The 17,500-nt window shown below is 39.5% G+C and overlaps 1 protein-coding gene across 1 annotated transcript in view; it reads right to left on the bottom strand.

Annotated features, from left to right (window-relative positions):
* Positions 1-17,500, bottom strand: part of il34 (interleukin 34) — a 150,898-nt gene that overhangs the window by 1,458 nt on the left and 131,940 nt on the right. The window contains exon 8 of the mRNA XM_061917069.1: positions 1-6,173. This exon is cut by the window's left edge and continues 1,458 nt beyond it. Coding sequence (XP_061773053.1) covers positions 6,127-6,173 — 47 coding nt within the window. The 3' untranslated portion in view covers positions 1-6,126. The remainder of the gene's footprint in view (positions 6,174-17,500) is intronic.

Raw genomic sequence — 17,500 nt, 5'->3', positions numbered from 1 at the left:
GCGCGCACATTTTCAGGACTTACGCAGATCCCAAATACACATCAGCAGGTACCAAAAGGTAGGAAAAGTTGGTTTTGCGTATATTGCGAAACAAATTGCCAGATAATACGTCCGCTAATGCAGTGGTTCTCAACCTTTTTTCAGTGATGTACCCCCTGTGAACATTTTTTTAATTCAAGTACCGTATTTCCTTGACTTGCCGCCTGGTATATAGCATGCGCCTTCCTGGAATTACTGCCGGGTCAAACTCGTTTCGCAAAATATAATTTTTTTTAGCGCATGTCTAGAATTTCCGCCGGGTCAAACTCGTTTCGCCAAATAATTAGCATATGCCTGGAATTTCCGCCGGGTCAAACTCATCACGTCACGAGTGACACTTCACCTGTCATTATTTTCTAAATGGAGGAGGCTGATTTCAATAATTTGAAATCGGATAAAGGGAAGAAGATTAAGAGCTATTCAGTAGGATTTAAGGTCCAAGCTATTGAATATGCTAAAAAGAACAGTAAGCAGCTATGTTTTATCAATATACCGTAGCTGCGTGTGTCAAATATGAGTCATTAAATGACTCCCGCCTCCTGGTAGTAGAGGGCGCTAGTGATCCTTCTTGCGACTACTCGGCTGCAGAAGAAGTGACAACAAGCAGCAAGAGTGAGCAGCGATCGTTTATTTTTTCCTCTCGCTTGCGCTTTTAACATGGAGGATTACATATCTAAAATAAAACAGTTTTTTAAACTGGACTTTCAATAGAAGCAGGAGGTAATAAAGGAATATCTCCATCAAGACAGAGAGACTTTTAAAACTGAAGAAAGATAAGGAAGACTTCTATAAACAAGTTATCGATGCTTTTGATCAGAAGGAGCTGACCATGGACTTCATTTATAAGTAAAGGTAGGACCATAATAACGTTTTTTTTTTTTTATTAAATGTGCTTTTCATGATGGTAGTAACCTTCCATCACACTCAAATTTATAAGCGCAGGCCTAAATTTAACGCATGCGCCGGAGTGATAAGAGGTTTTAAAATAATTAGCGCCCCGGCGACAATTCAAGGAAATACGGTACCCCCTAATCAGAGCAAAGCATTTTTGGTTAAAAAAAAAAGAGATAAAGAAGTAAAATACAGCACTATGTCATCAGTTTCTGATTTATTAAATTGTATAACGGTGCAAAATATTGCTCATTTGTAGTGGTCTTTCTTGAACTATTTGGAAAAAAAGATGTATAAATAACTAAAAACTTGTTGAAAGATAAACACTTGATTCAATTATAAATAAAGATTTCTACACATAGAAGTAATCATCAACTTAAAGTGCCCTCTTTGGGGATTGTAATAGAGATCCATCTGGATTCATCAACTTCATTCTAAACATTTCTTCACAAAAAAATTATATTTTAGACATAAACAATATTTATGGAACATGTCCGCAAAAAAAAAAATCTAGCTGTCAACACTGAATATTGCATTATTGCATTTCTTTTCAGTTTATGAACTTACATTCATTTTTTTTTTAATATTATTCAATATATATATTTATAAAGGATTTTTGAATTGTTGCTATTGTCAGAATATTTTTAAAATCTCACGTACCCCTTGGCATACCTTCAAGTACCCCCAGGGGTATGCTTACCCCCATTTGAGAACCACTGCGCTAATGGGTACCATTTTGCGGGCTTTATACACACAGCATAGTAATATTTGTATCTCTGACCTCGGTAGCCGTAATGGGCCGACAATCCATCAAACGGTGTGGCTTTTCCATTTGTACTCATTCTATTTTTTAATCTCATGTCCATGGTACACTGCAAGTTAACCTTGGCTTTAGGAATGTGAGGAGTATCAATACTCCCTTCTTATCTCATCCTGTTCCCAGCTAAGGAGAACAATAGACATGTGCATTCGTTCCTTCCGGGTGGGGGCGAGGGACATATTGAAGAAGACAGCGCTTCCGTAAGGATTTCAGATCAACTTGGCGACACGATTTAAAATGTGTTGTTTTTAGGTTGGTCTCTCCAAAGCTTTGGAATAAATTGCAAAATACCTATTCTGATCTGGGTGATCATTGAAACTCAGTTTATGTGTCATCAAAAGAACTTGGGATTGACCAGTAACTTAAATTCCCTTGGAGGAACATCTGGTCCGAACACAACAATTGAAAGGATTTATATGATTTCCTATGGAAAAAATGACCCTTCGAAATGGATTACAGTCGTCCCTCATTTATCGCTGCTTGTTGATTTCAGACTTGACAGCGATACATGTATTAATGCGAAGGAGGAATAATTCATTATAAATCAAATATTTCATAGCTAGAGCATAAAAAAAACCTGTTTACAACCTTTTAAATGCCGTATTTTTCGGCCCATAAGGCGCACCGGATTATAAAGTGCATTAAAGGGATCATAATTTGATTTTGATAACACTTTAGTATGGGGAAAACATTCACCATTAATTAGTCGCTTATTAACATGCAAATTAGTGACATATTGGCTCTTAATTAGTCATTATTAAGCACTTATTAATGCCTTATTCTGCATGGCCTTATTATACAACGAGTAAGCCATTGACTAAGAGTCTTCCTTTAATAACCTCAGAATTATTGCTTATTAGTAACCCTAACCCTTATATTAAGTTAAAAAAAGTTAAAGTACCAATGACTGTCACACACACCCTAGATGTGGCGAAATTATTCTCTGCATTTGACCCATCACCCTTGATCACCCCCTGGGCGGTGAGGGGAGCAGTGAGCAGCAGCTCAGGAATCATTTTTGGTGATTTAACCCCCAATTCCAACCCTTGGTTGTTCCCCTAGTGTCCAAATAAATGTAAATTAAGTATTTGTTACTTTAATAAGCAACTAATTAATGGTGAATATGTTCCCCATACTTAAGTGTTACCATGATTTTTTTCTAAATGTAAAACACTTCCTTGTGGTCTACATAAAATGTAATGGTAGTTCTTTGGTCAAAATGTTGCATAGATGATGTTTTACAGATCATCTTCAAGCCGCTTTCTGACGGTCGCTTCCGGAATGCGCCGTTTTGTGGGCGGTCTTATTTACGTGGGTCACCTTCGACGGCGTCTTCTCCCCGTCATCTTTGTTGTAGCGGTGTAGCGTGCAAGAACGGGAGTGGAAGAAGTGTCAAAAGATGGAGCTAACTGTTTTAATGACATTCAGATTTTACTTCAATCAATAACTAGGAGATGTCTGATAATGGCTTTTTTTCCGATATCCGATATTCCGATATTGTACAACTCTTAATTACCGATTCCGATATCAACCGATACCGATATATACGGTCGTGGAATTAACACATTATTATGCCTAATTTTGTTGTGATGCCCCGCTGGAGGCATTAAACAATGCAACAAGGTTTTCCAAAATAAATCAACTCAAGTTATGGAAAAAAATGCCAACATGACGCTGCCATATGTATTATTGAAGTCAAAGTGTATTATTTTTTTTAACATGCCTCAAAACAGCAGCTTGGAATTTGGGACATGCTCGCCCGGGAGGTAGCGGCAGGGCCTATATTGTCGCGTCCCGGAAGAGTTAGTGCTGCAATGGGTTCTGGATATTTGTTCTGTTGTGTTTATGTTGTGTTACGGTGCGGATGATCTCCCGAAATGTGTTTGTCATTCTTGTTTGGTGTGGGTTCACAGTGTGGTGCATATTTGTAACAATGTTAAAGTTGTTTATACGGCCACCCTCAGTCTGACCTGTATGGCGGTTGACCAAGTATGCGTCGCATTTACTTGTGTGTGCTAAAAGCCGTAGAGTTTATGTGATTCTAGGCACGCCCCCAATATTGTTTTCTGCGTGGAAATCGGGAGAAATTCGTGAGAATGGTTTCCCCGGGGGATTTTCGGGATTGGCACTGAAATTCGGGAATCTCCGGGTAAAATCGGGAGGGTTGGCAAGTATGACTCGGAGACGCAACTGCTCTGTACTTCTCCCTACGTCCGTGTACCACTCCGAACTGCGGCGTTTTAAAAAAAGTCATACATTTTTCTTTCCGAAACCGATATCGATAATTTACGATATTACATTTTAAAGCGTTTATCGGCCGATAATATCGGCAGTCCGATATTATCGGACATCTCTACCGCCAATCCATCAAGCGGTTAGGCTTCATAGCTTACCGAAGTCGTACTAAAACATTTTGACAGAGATTTGAGCGCCGTGTGTAATGCTCAATATTCTCGATGGAACATTTAAAGTTTTTGGTGTCGTTTACCGGCTAATGTCTTATGTGTGACTGCCATCTACTGATCACACGTATTAAACCATAGCTTCGAGGTCAGTAAACACAACCAGAATTATGCAGTACATTAGGCGCACTGTCGGTTTTTGAGAAAATGGAAGCATTTTAAGTGCGCCTTATAGTCCAATAAATACGGTACACTTTTTAACATAAGAACCCTCCAGACATGAAGTAACAGCCTCTCGTCACTTTTACACTATTTTATTCCAAAAATAGTAACAATGCCTGAGGCTGTCGGTTGTTGTCGGTAAAGCCTTCTCGCTTGACTCCCGCTGTGATTGGAGACTTCCAAGTGAGTATGGGGACGGCGTGGCGCGGTTGGGAGAGTGGCCGTGACAGCAACCTGAGGGTTCCTGGTTCAATCCCTACCTACTACCAACTTTGTCGCGTCCGTTTAGTTTATTTAATCATATTTTATACTTGAAAACGTTTGATTTAGTACTCCAAAAACTGTAGACAAAATGACCAAGTATGTATCGTGAATCTGCAATATTTGAAGCGCGAGGTGACGAGGAACGACTGTACTGACAAAAACCGAGGTACCACTGCAATAGACTTTAGAGCTTGAGTTCATCGACGTGGCTATCAGTGAAGTTCGTTCAATAGGTCGTGCAAATGTAGTCCACACTTGGCTGGGAAAGCATTGTCCTGGGGGGAGGTTGACCGTTTGCGGAGGATTACGGAGGTTGCAACTTGTCCCTCAGTTTACAGCAGGGGTCGGGAACCTTTTTGGCTGAGAGAGCCACGAAAGCCAAATATAGCACAATGTATTCCCGTAAGAGCCATATAACATTTTTCAACACTGAATACAACTAAATTTGTGCATTTTTAAGTATTACCAAAATTTGTAGAGTATAATAAGTCTCTTATTCTCTTTAACAACATTGTTATTATAAAAGTTAACCAATAATACATATAATACTTCTTACCATTAATGCGACATCTTGAACAGGTGCGGTAGAAAACGGATGGTTGGTTTAAAATGCATGAGAATGTTTTATAATTTGAACGTTATTTTTGAAACTGTGATTACCAGCAGAATTATTCATTACTTATCGTGTTAAGCAATGTCAGCTAAGATTTATCTGAGAGCCTGATGCAGTCATCCGGCTCCAGAGCCATAGGTTCCCTAACCCTGGTTTAAGCATTAGACACCTTTTTACCTGCACTCTGCCTCCCGCTGTTTCCCACATCTACAAAGCAATTAGCTACCGACTGCCACCTACTGATATGGAAGAGTTTTACACGGTTACTCGGCATAGCTCGGTTGGTAGAGTGGCCGTGCTAGCAATCTGAGGGTTCCAGGTTCGATTCCCGCTTCCGCCATCCTACTCACTGCCGTTGTGTCCTTGGGCAAGACATTTTACACACCTTACACCAATGCCACCCACACTGGTTTAAATGGAACTTAGATATTGGGTGTCACTTTGTAAAGCGCTTGAAGTCACTAGAGAAAATCGCTATATAAATATTATCTGAGAGCCATATGTAGTCATCAAAAGAGCCACATCTGGCTCTAGAGCCATAGGTTCCCTACCCCTGGTTTACAGCGTAGCAAAATAAGTTATTTCATATAATATTCATGGATTCATCTAGTTACTATACGTCAACAAAAACAAATCTCTTCCAAAGCCTTAATTTAAAGCTGACTTCTCTGAAGCACTATTACTGCCAAATGATGCAACTTGAGGTACCTTGATCATAATAATCCAGATTGGCTCTGGGAAAAGACTTGTTGATGTACACAAATCAGAACCAAAAGTTTTCGTGTCCGTTTTGGATCGTCCTTCTAGCCCCCTTAAGGTCGAGGCAAATAATACTTGAGTACGAAGAGGGACCACCTCGCCCTGCCGGCCTCCTTTCAGCTTTTAGCCCTCAGGGCTTTCTTCCTGCCTTTCCGACAAAAGGCTGAGAAAACAAAAGAAAACAGTTAACATTTCAAAGACGTACCCCTCAAAATCAAATGGTTCGATCAGGGGTGTCCATACTTTTTCCACTGAGGGCCGCACACTGAATAATCATTGCAAGCGGGGGCCATTTATTTAAAAAAAACAATACATGTATAAAAAATATACATTTAGGCCTCCACTCAGGCTTGATCCCAAAGCGTTTTGGTAAAAATAAAATGTAAAAAATGTGTCATTATTCAGTATTATTATTTTTAATGTTCAAGTTTTAAATCTCTAGTTAAGGGGTCACCAACGCAGTGCCCGCGGGCACCAGGTCGCCCGTAGGGACCAGACGAGTCGCCCGCTGGCCTGTTCTAAAAATAGCTCAAATAGCAGCACTTACCAGTGAGCTGCCTCTATTTTTTAAATTGTATTAATTTACTAGCAAGCTGGTCGCGCTTTGCTCGACATTTTTAATTCTAAGAGAGACAAAACTCAAATTGAATTTCAAAATCCAAGAAAAATTTTTAAAGACTTGGTCTTCACATGTTCAAATGAATTAATTTTTTAATTTTTTTACTTTGCTTCTTATAACTTTCAGAAAGACAATTTTAGAGAAAAAAATACAACCTTAAAAATTATTTTAGGATTTTTAAACACATATACATTTTTACCTTTTAAATTCCTTCCTCTTCTTTCCTGACCATTTAAATCAATGTTCAATTTTTTTTCATTGTAAAGAATAATAAATACATTTTAATTTAATTCTTCATTTTAGCTTCTGTTTTTTCTACGAAGAATATTTGTGAAATATTTCTTCAAACTTATTATGTTGCTGAATCATTTGCAATTTGTTCAATTAATAATGGAGAAGTCAAAGTAGAAAGATGGAGTTGGGAAGCTTTAGCCTTTAGCCACACAAACAAATCGTGATTCCTTGTTTAAAATTCCTGGAGGTGAGACTTTACTATGGATCAGAGCGCGGTCGAGCGAACATGGATCCATACCAAATGTCAACCAGCAGGTTTCGGTGAGAAAATTGTGGTTAAAAAGTCGCTTCTTACCGGAGATCAGCTGAGCTTGTGCTGTCGACTCCCCTGAGACATTGGCGTCAACACACCCGTGGAGACACACCTCTGACTATCAGGTACTATTAAACTCACTAAAATACTAGCAACACAACAGGCAGATAAGGGATTTCCCAGAATTATCCTAGTAAATGTGTCTAAAAACGTCTGAATGCAATCGCGTATTTGTTTTTTAAACTTTTTTTTAAATTTTATTTTATTTTATGTATTTTTTCTCGTCCGTCGCTATCAATATCCTCAAACACGAATATTTCATCCTCGCTCAAATTATTGGGGAAATTGTCGTTTTCTCGGTCCGAATAGTACTTTTTGTTGGAGGCTCCCATTAAAGTCAATGTGAATATGTGAGGAGCCCCCACACTTGTGACGTCATCGTCTGCTACTTCCGGTACAGGCAAGGCTTTTTTATTAGCGACCAAAAGTTGCGAACTTTATCGTGGATGTTCTCTACTAAATCCTTTCAGCAGAAATATGGCAATATCGCGAAATGATCAAGTATGACACATAGAATGGACCTGCTATCCCCGTTTAAATAAGAACATCTCATTTCAGTAGGCCTTTAAAGTGTTAAAAAATTAATTATATATAATATACATTTTTTTACTCTTTACTTTTAACACAATGGTCTCGAGATGAACTTCAGATCTATCCGTCCAGGATAAGTTCTTTTTTTTGTTTATGTTTTTTTGTTTGTTCGTTTTAGGCCATTCTTGAAGAAAAAAAAACAGCTCAGTTTTTGTATGGCAAACACAAACTATCCAACATTTGCCCCCCAAAATATCTCAATGTGGAATATTTAATGTGACGTAATTGGAGCCTTGGATTGGTCAATAATTCATAATTAATTTTAATTCACTATCTCTTTTTTATTTAAAGGGGAACATTATCACAATTTCAAAAGGGTTAAAAACAATAAAAATCAGTTCCCAGTGGCTTGTTGTATTTTTTTTCTAAATTTTACCGGTCCCGGAATATCCCTAAATAAAGCTTTAAAGTGCCTTATTTTCGCTATCTTCAAAACCACTGTCCATTTCCCTGTGACGTCATACAGGGCTGCCAATACAAACAACATGGCGGTTACCACAGCAAGATATAGCGACATTAGCTCGGATTCAGACTCGGATTTCAGCGGCTTAAGCGATTCAACAGATTACGCATGTATTGAAACAGATGGTCGGAGTATGGAGGCAGATAGCGAAAACGAAATTGAAGAAGAAACTGAAGCTATTGAGCGAATAGCTATTGACGCTATTCGGCCATAGCGTTGGTGTACCTAATGAAGTGGCCCATAGCATGGCTGCCTTATTAGCATCGCCGGTAAAATGTGCGACCGAACGATCAGGACTTTCGCATCTTGTGACACTGGAGCAACTTAAATCCGTCGATTGGTAAGTGTTTGTTTCGCATTAAATGTGGGTATCTAGTTTCAAATGTACATACAGCTCGCGTAAATAGCATGTTAGCATCGATTAACGTAGCATGTTAGCATCGATTAGCTGGCAGTCATGCCGTGACCAAATATGTCTGATTAGCACATAAGTCAACAACATCAACAAAACTCACGTTTGTGATTTTGTTGACTTAATCGTTGCAAATGCATCTGCAGGTTATCCATACATCTCTGTGCCATGTCTGTCTTAGCATCGCCGGTCAAATGTGAAGACACTCTGGCACATTCAATGGGGGTCCGGCGGCAGATTTCTTGCCAGTGGTGCAACTTGAATCCCTCCCTGTTAGTGTTGTTACACCCTCCGACAACACACCGACGAGGCATGATGTCTCCAAGGTTCCAAAAAATAGTCGAAAAAACGGAAATTAACAGAGTTGAGACCCGGTGTTTGTAATGTGAAAATGAATATGGCGGCTGTATTACCTAAAAGACCGATAAACAGAAAGGCGTTTAATTTGCCAAAATTCACCCATTTAGAGTTCGGAAATCGGTTAAAAAAATACATGATCTTTTTTCTGCAACATCAAGGTATATATTGACGCTTGCATAGGTTTGGTGATAATGTTCCCCTTTAAGAAAGAAACAGCCAGCTTTGTGTTATTAGAGTAAACATAGCAACATGTTCTTGTTACAGTTCACCTGTTTGCTCTTTTATACCACTTTTTATGTTTTACATTTTTTTGCATGGTATTTTTAAAATGTGCCGTAGGGATGTTAAAAAATGGCCCCCGGGCCGCACTTTGGACACCCCTGGGTTAGATCCACAATATTGGACCTGTGCTTTTTCCCTCGTACGGGAGACTTTCTCTGAAAAATACACCTCTAAAATTGTTCAACAGCCGGCCCATCATGCATGATGTCAAGAGAAAGTTACGCATTTTTCCTGGGATTTCTACAGAATTAACACCCTAGTTTCTAGTGGACTGGAGGCTGGAGGCTACATATGTTGGTAGGCTGTCAGATGTCAGCTCTCGGATGCGGTGTTGCAGGCTGCAGCAATTCAACCAAGGAAGGGGTCAGCCGGCCTACATTTCCGTATTATGGGAATATGAGGAAAATACGGACCCCTCCATTCAAGCGGACTTGCACAAACTGGGACGTACCAACACTGCAAAAAGTCAGTGTTCAAAAACAAGAAAAAACTAAACAAAAATTAGTGGTATTTTATTTGAACGAAGCAAAATTATCTGCCAATAGAACAGGAAAAATTGGCTTGTCAAGACATTCCAAAACAAGTCAAATTAAAGCTGCAAGCAGCAATGGACAGGACAGCTTTAGCTGCTGCCCCCCCGACCCAAGCCTGGATAAACGGTAGAAGATGGATGGATGGATTATTACACACAGAAAAAGTTGTACACATGTCTTATACATCAGTCTCATAGTAATAACAGTTGTAAAGTGGCTTGGGCATTTTATAAGGACGCCTTGGTGCCGCCATATTGAGACTCTAATGCATGGGTGTCAAACTCTGGCCCGCGGGCCAAATATGGCCCGCCATACAATTTCATTTGGCCCTTGAGGCAATATCAAATTAACATTAGAGCTGGCCCGCCGGTACTATAAAGGCACTGCCTTTAGCATTGTCTACAATATGTTGTCACGTCCGCTTTTACTCCATACAAACAGCGTGCCGGCCAAGTCACATGATATATGCGACTTGTACGCACACTTAAGTGAATGCCAAGCATAGTTGCTCAACAGCCATACAGGTCAGACTGAGGGTGGCCGTATAAACAACTTTAACACTGTTACAAATATGCGCCACACTGTGAACCCACACCATACAAGAATGACTAACACATTTCGGGAGAACATCCGCACCGTAACACAACATAAACAGAACAAATACCCAGAAACCCTTGCAGCACTGACTACCACCAAAACCTGCCCCCCACCACCAACCCCACCCATCTCATTATTTTTTCATTTATTAGCCTGTGGAAAAATGTAATGTTGATATTTACTTCAGAAGGCTGCAAATAGAAGAGGCATTAAATATTTTATTTGAATTGTATTTATTTGACCATTTTTTTTCGTTATTTTTTTTTAATGTTGATTTTGCACTATTAAGTTATATAATTATTGCTTGTTCAATTTTCATTGTTCAAACAAATCAGTGTAGCAAACTGAGCAATAATTAACAATTTATTCATGCACTTTCTCTTGTTACTTCAAGGCTTGAATGTTTGATTCATTCATTATTGTTATTCTATTTTCAAATTTATTATTAGCCTGCGGACAAAGTTTATTTTGATATTTACCTCAGAAAGCTGCAAATAGAAAAGAGGCACCCAATTTTTATTTAAATTTTATTTGATATGACATTGATATTTTTTTATTATTATTATTATTATTTGAAACTCGATTTTGCATGTCACTATAAAGTTATATAAGCCTTGCTTGGTCAATATTCAATGCAAAACTTGTTTGGGTCCCTATTAAAATGTTCATTTGTTCAACCTTGGCCCGTGGCTTTGTTCCGTTTAAAATTTTGGCCCACTCTGTATTTGAATTTGACACCCCTGCTCTAATGCATGGTGAAAAGAATGCAGTTGTTGTATTGAAGTGGGAATAGCAAACTTCCTGTTGATTTTAATTGGGGGCGGTCTGTGTTTTTGTTCACTAAATAAATGGGTTGTACTTGTATAGCGCTTTTCTACCTTCAAGGTACTCAAAGCGCTTTGACACTACTTCCACATTTACCCATTCACACACACATTCACACACTGATGGAGGGAGCTGCCATGCAAGGCGCTAACCAGCACCCATCAGGAGCAAGGGTGAAGTGTCTTGCTCAAGGACACAATGGACGTGACGAGGTTGGTACTGGGTGGGGATTGAACCAGGGACCCTCGGGTTGCGCACGGCCACTCTCCCACTGCGCCACACCGTTACCATTTAGTGGTCAATTGTACGGAATAAGTACAAACACCGTTTCCATATGAGTTAGGAAATTGTGTTAGATGTAAATATAAACGGAATACAATGATTTCCAAATCCTTTTCAACCCATATTCAGTTGAATATGCTACAAAGACAAGATATTTGATGTTCAAACTCATGAACTTTATTTTTTTTTTGCAAATAATCATTAACTTAGAATTTCATGGCTGCAACACGTGCCAAAGTAGTTGGGAAAGGGCATGTTCACCACTGTGTTACATCACCTTTTCTTTTAACAACACTCAATACATGTTTGGGAACTGAGGAAACTAATTGTTGAAGCTTTGAAAGTGGAATTCTTTCCCATTCTTGTTTTATGTAGAGCTTCAGTCCTTCAACAGTCTGGGGTCTCCGCTGTCTTCATAATGCACCACACATTTTCAATGGGAGACAGGTCTGGACTGTAGGCGGGCCAGGAAAGTACCTGCACTCTTTTACTACGAAACCACGCTGTTGTAACACGTGGCTTGGCATTGTCTTGCTGAAATAAGCAGGGGCGTCCATGATAACGTTGCTTGGATGACAACATACGTTGCTCCAAAACCTGTATGTACCTTTCAGCATTAATGGTGCCTTCACAGATGTGTAAGTTACCCATGCCTTGGGCACTAATGCACCCCCATACCATCACAGATGCTGGCTTTTCAACTTTGCGCCTATAAAATGCTGGATGGTTATTTTCCTCTTTGTTCCGGAGGACAAAACGTCCACAGTTTCCAAATATTATTTGAAATGTGGACTCATCACACCACAGAACACCTTTCTACTTTGCATCAGTCCATCTTAGGTGAGCTCGGGCCCAGCGAAGCAAGCGGCGTTCCTTGGTGTTGTTGATAAATGGTTTTTTTTTGCATAGCAGAGTTTTAACCTGTACTTACAGATGGAGCATCCAACTGTAGTTACTGACAGTGGTTTTATGAAATGTTCCTGAGCCCATGTGGTGATATCCTTTACACACTGATGTCTGTTTTTGATGCAGTACCGCCTGAGGGATCAAAGGTCCGTAATATCATCGCTTACGTGCAGTGATTTCTCCAGATTCTCTGAACCTTTTGATGATTTTACAGACTGTAGATGGTAAAATCCCTAAATTCCTTGCAATAGCTCATTGAGAAATGTTCTAAAACTGTTCGACAATTTGCTTACAAATTGGTGACCCTCGCCCCATCCTTGTTTGTGAATTACTTGGCATTTCATGGGAGCTGCTTTTATACCCAATCATGCCACCCACCTGTTCCCAATTAGCCTGCACACCTGTGGGATGTTCCAAATAAGTGTTTGATGAGCATTCCTCAACTTTATCAGTATTTATTGCCACCTTTCCCAACTTCTTTGTCACGTGTTGCTGGCATCAAATTCTAAAGTGAATTATTATTTCCACAAAAAAATGTTTATGAGTTTGAACATCAAATATGTTGTCTTTGTAGCATATTCAACTGAATATGGGTTGAAAAGGATTTGCAAATCATTGTATTCCGTTTATATTTACATCCAACACAATTTCCCAACTCTTATGGAAACAGGGTTTGTATTAGCCCACATTTCATGTTCTGTTTGTGCTGTAGTGAACGGTGATGTGCAGCATGAATCATGATCAGTAATCAATCAATCAAAGTGTAATTATATAGTGTCTCAAAGGGCTGCACAAGCCTCAAGGACATCCTCGGTTCAGATCCCACATCAAGAGTGACTTACTCGATGGACAGCTGTCCGTTTGGTCAAGCTTAACATGGGACGATTCCAGTCGGTCTGGGTAAATATTCCGATAATTGGGAGCTGAGTGACTGATTAGCAAAGACAGCAGAACATGTCATGGCTTCACACAACACAAGCGTCTTCTGACGGGATTGTTCGAGCCAAATTAAACAATAACCCAGAGTTCTTTGGAGGAAACAATTCTTGCCTGGAGTCACGTCTGAACCCTCGGAATACACTCCTGTAGTTAATATCAAAAAGAACTAAAGCAATTCCAGCCCAATCCCTGTGCTACTCCAGACACAATGGCTTCTAAAGGAAGTATGCTAACAAAGAACTGCTCCCTCGAAGTTCATGTTCATGATTTAGTAATTAACTTTTCTTTGAAAAGGGCCACGGTCGAGGGAAGAAACACAGCCTGTGGGTGAGTCACACACTTGGTATTTGACATGAAATTGTCAGTGAAGCCTTCAGTTGCTCTCAGAAGTTTACATCCACAAGTCTTAATCATTAGTCACCCATAACGAGTTATTTGTCAGGTCTAGTCGGTTTCATATATATATATATATATATATATATATATATATGTGTGTGTGTAAAAAAAAACCTTGTTTCCATAAGAGTTGGGAAATTGTGTTAAATGTAAATATAAACAGAATACAATGCTTTGCAAATCCTTTTCAACCCATATTCAGTTGAATATGCTACAAAGACAACATATTTGATGTTCAAACTGATAAACATTTTTTTTTCCGTACAAAAAATCATTAACTTTAGAATTTGATGCTAGCAACACTTGACAAAGAAGTTGGGAAATCTGGCAATAAATACTGATAAAATTGAGGAATGCTCATCAAACACTTATTGGGAACATCCCACAGGTGTGCAGGCTAATTGGGAACAGGGGGGTACCATGATTGGGCATAAAAACAGCTTCCCGAAAAATGCTCAGTCTTTCACAAGAAAGGATGGGGCGAGGTACACCCCTTTGTCCACTACTGTGTGAGCAAATAGTCAAACAGTTTAAGAACAACGTTTCTCAAAGTGCAATTGCAAGAAATTTCGGGATTTCAACATCTACGGTCCACAATATCATCAAAAGGTTTCAGAGAATCTGGAGAAATCACTACACGTAAGCAGCATGGACGGAAACCAACATTGAATGACCGTGACCTTCGATCCCTCAGAAGGCATTGTATAAAAAACCGGCATCAATCTCTAAAGGATATCACCACATGGGCTTAGGAACACTTCATAAAACCACTGTCACTAAATACAGTTCGTCGCTACATTTGTAAGTGCAAGTTAAAGCTCTAATATGCAAAGCAAAAGCCATTTATCAAAAACATCCAGAAACGCCGCCGGCTTCTCTGGGCTCGAGATCATCTAAGATGGACTGATGCAAAGGGGAAAAGTGTTCTTTGGTCTGACGAGTCCACATTTGAAATTTTTTGGGGAAATATTCTACATCGTGTCCCGGACCAAAGGGGAAGCGAATCATCCATGCTGTTATCGCGCAAAGTTGAAAAGCCAGCATATGTGATGGTATGGGGGTGCATTAGTGCCCAAGGCATGGGTAACTTACACATCTGTGAAGGCACCATTAATGCTGAAAGGTACATACAGGTTTTGGAACAACAAATGTTGTCATCTAAGCGCCATCTTTTTCATGGGCCCCCCTGCTTATTTCAGCAAAACAATGCCAAGTCACATTCAGGACGTGTTACAACAGTATGGCTTCGTAAAAAAAAGAGTGCGGGTAATTTCCTGGCCCGCCTGCAGTCCAGACCTGTCTCCCATTGAAAATGTGTTGCGCATTATGAAGCGTAAAATACGACAAGACCCCGGACTGTTGAACAACTGAAGCTCTACATAAAACAAGAATGGGAAAGAATTCCACTTTCAAAGCTTCAACAATTAGTTTCCTCAGTTCCCAAACGTTGATTGAGTGTTGTTAAAAGAAAAGGTGATGTAACACAGTGGTGAACATGCCCTTTCCCAACTACTTTGGCACGTGTGGCAGCCATGAAATTGTAAGTTATTATTTGCAAAAAAGAAATAAAGTTTATGAGTTTGAACATCAAATATGTTGTCTTTGTAGCATATTCAACTGAATATGGGTTGACAATGATTTGCAAATCATTGTATTCTGTTTATATTTACATCTAACACGATTTCCCAACTCATATGGAAACAGGGTTTGTATAAAGCTAACTTTATTTCCAGAAGTGTGGATGTCGTTAGGGATAAAACCGCAACAGCTGAATTGCATTTAGCTGTGGTTTCTTCTAGGAATTGTTTCCTTTTTTCTTGTGCCTCACACCCACGAAGAACAATTACTTCATTAAATAACTTGTCAAAAAACAATCTTTTTATATGTTTTGAAAATATTTAAATAGTTATTTTGAGGTATATCATAAGTTGTAGAAGGTAACAATGAATGATTTTTTTCTTTCTGAAAAGTACTTTTTTATTATGTTCTTATGTTCTATAACCCAGTAGTTCTCAGACTTCATTATTATTATTTTTTGTACCAAGTACCACCTCAGAAAACACTTGGCTCTCCATGTATCACCATATTGACCAACATCAAAATACAGTAGCGTAGTAGGCCTAGGTATTCATTGAAAACAAGGCAGAGGTTTTATTTAACAGTTTATTAAATATAAATGGCACTGCAACATTAAACACAGTTTGAACAATAACACTCTGTTTGAATATTGGTAGATAAAACACTGTACTTTAAAGGCCTACTGAAATGAGATGTTCTTATTCAAACGGGGATAGCAGGTCCATTCTATGTGTCATACTAGATCATTTCGCGATATTGCCATATTTTTGCTTAAAGGATTTAGTAGAGAACATCGAGGATAAAGTTCTCAACTTTTGGTCGCTAATAAAAAAGCCTTGCCTGAACCGGAAGTAGCAGACGATGTGCGCGTGACATCACGGGTTGTGGAGCTCCTCACATCTGAACATTGTTTACAATCATGGCCACCAGCCGCGAGAGTGATTCGGACCGAAAAAGCGACGATTTTCCCATTAATGTGAACGAGGATGAAAGATTCGTGGATGAGGAAAGTGAGAGTGAAAGACTAGAAAAAAAAATATATATACATACAGTGGGAGTGATTCGGATGTTATTAGACACATTTACTAGAATAATTCTGGAAAATCCCTTATCTGCTTATTGTGTTACTAGTGTTTAAGTGAGATTATATGGTCGTACCTGTACAACCTGAAGGTCGGCCCCGCACCAGTCGACGGGTGGCGGCGATGCCCATCACTGCCCTTCGCAAGGGCCCCTCTTCGAAACACGATCTTTCGAAATGATCGCTGCATAATACACTGTACTTTGTGTGTGTGGTCCAATCCAATAGCAATAGTGTGCGGCAAAAAAGTGGCTTAAACCTGGCACTTTTGTCAACGCAATTTGGCAGAGCAGGGGGGGGGGAAAGCCGGAGGGGTGTGGTGACCGCCAGTGTCTCCGAGGGAAGCCACGTTTCTCGACGAGGCGAAGGCGGCCGGGCTGAGATTTTTTTTTCTTCCTCCCTCCTCCACGGTGTAAGCATCCTGACGGTTGGGAGCGGCCGGTAGGAGGAGGCAAGAGAGTCCGCAGCTGCCTCTTTGACAGGCGCAGGAGGAAAAACGCAAGCTCTCCGCTCATGTCTACGGTAAGAGCCGATTTATTACCACCATTTTCTCACCGAAACCTGCTGGCTGACATGTGGTAGGGAAACGGATTGTTTGTCTTTGGTACACTAATGTGTATATTGTAGGCCATTGGTTCTTTGTTTTATTTTTGAAAAAATATATATATATTTTCATATTTCTATTCTTTTATCTTTGGTATGAAAATTATTATGTAATATAAGTTATTAATATTTTTTGGGTTCTTTGTTGTTGCTATTTTTGTATTATGACATTTTATGATTGGATCATGTTGTACTGCATTTGAATCTTCTGTTTTGTGATTGTGTGATGTTTTTTTTGCCTGGACCCCAGAAAGAATAGTCTCCACTGCGGTGTAGACTAACAGGGATCCTTAATAAACTAAACTAAACTAAACCGTGTTCGCTTGACCCGCTCTGTTCCGCAGTAAAGCTTCACCGTCATCTTTTGGGAATGTAAACAATGAAACACCGGCTGTGTTTGTGTTGCTAAAGGCGGC

The sequence above is a fragment of the Nerophis ophidion genome, linkage group LG12 (assembly GCF_033978795.1).
Source record: "Nerophis ophidion isolate RoL-2023_Sa linkage group LG12, RoL_Noph_v1.0, whole genome shotgun sequence".
NCBI lineage: Eukaryota > Metazoa > Chordata > Actinopteri > Syngnathiformes > Syngnathidae > Nerophis > Nerophis ophidion.
This window is presented reverse-complemented; position numbering and strand designations above follow the sequence as displayed.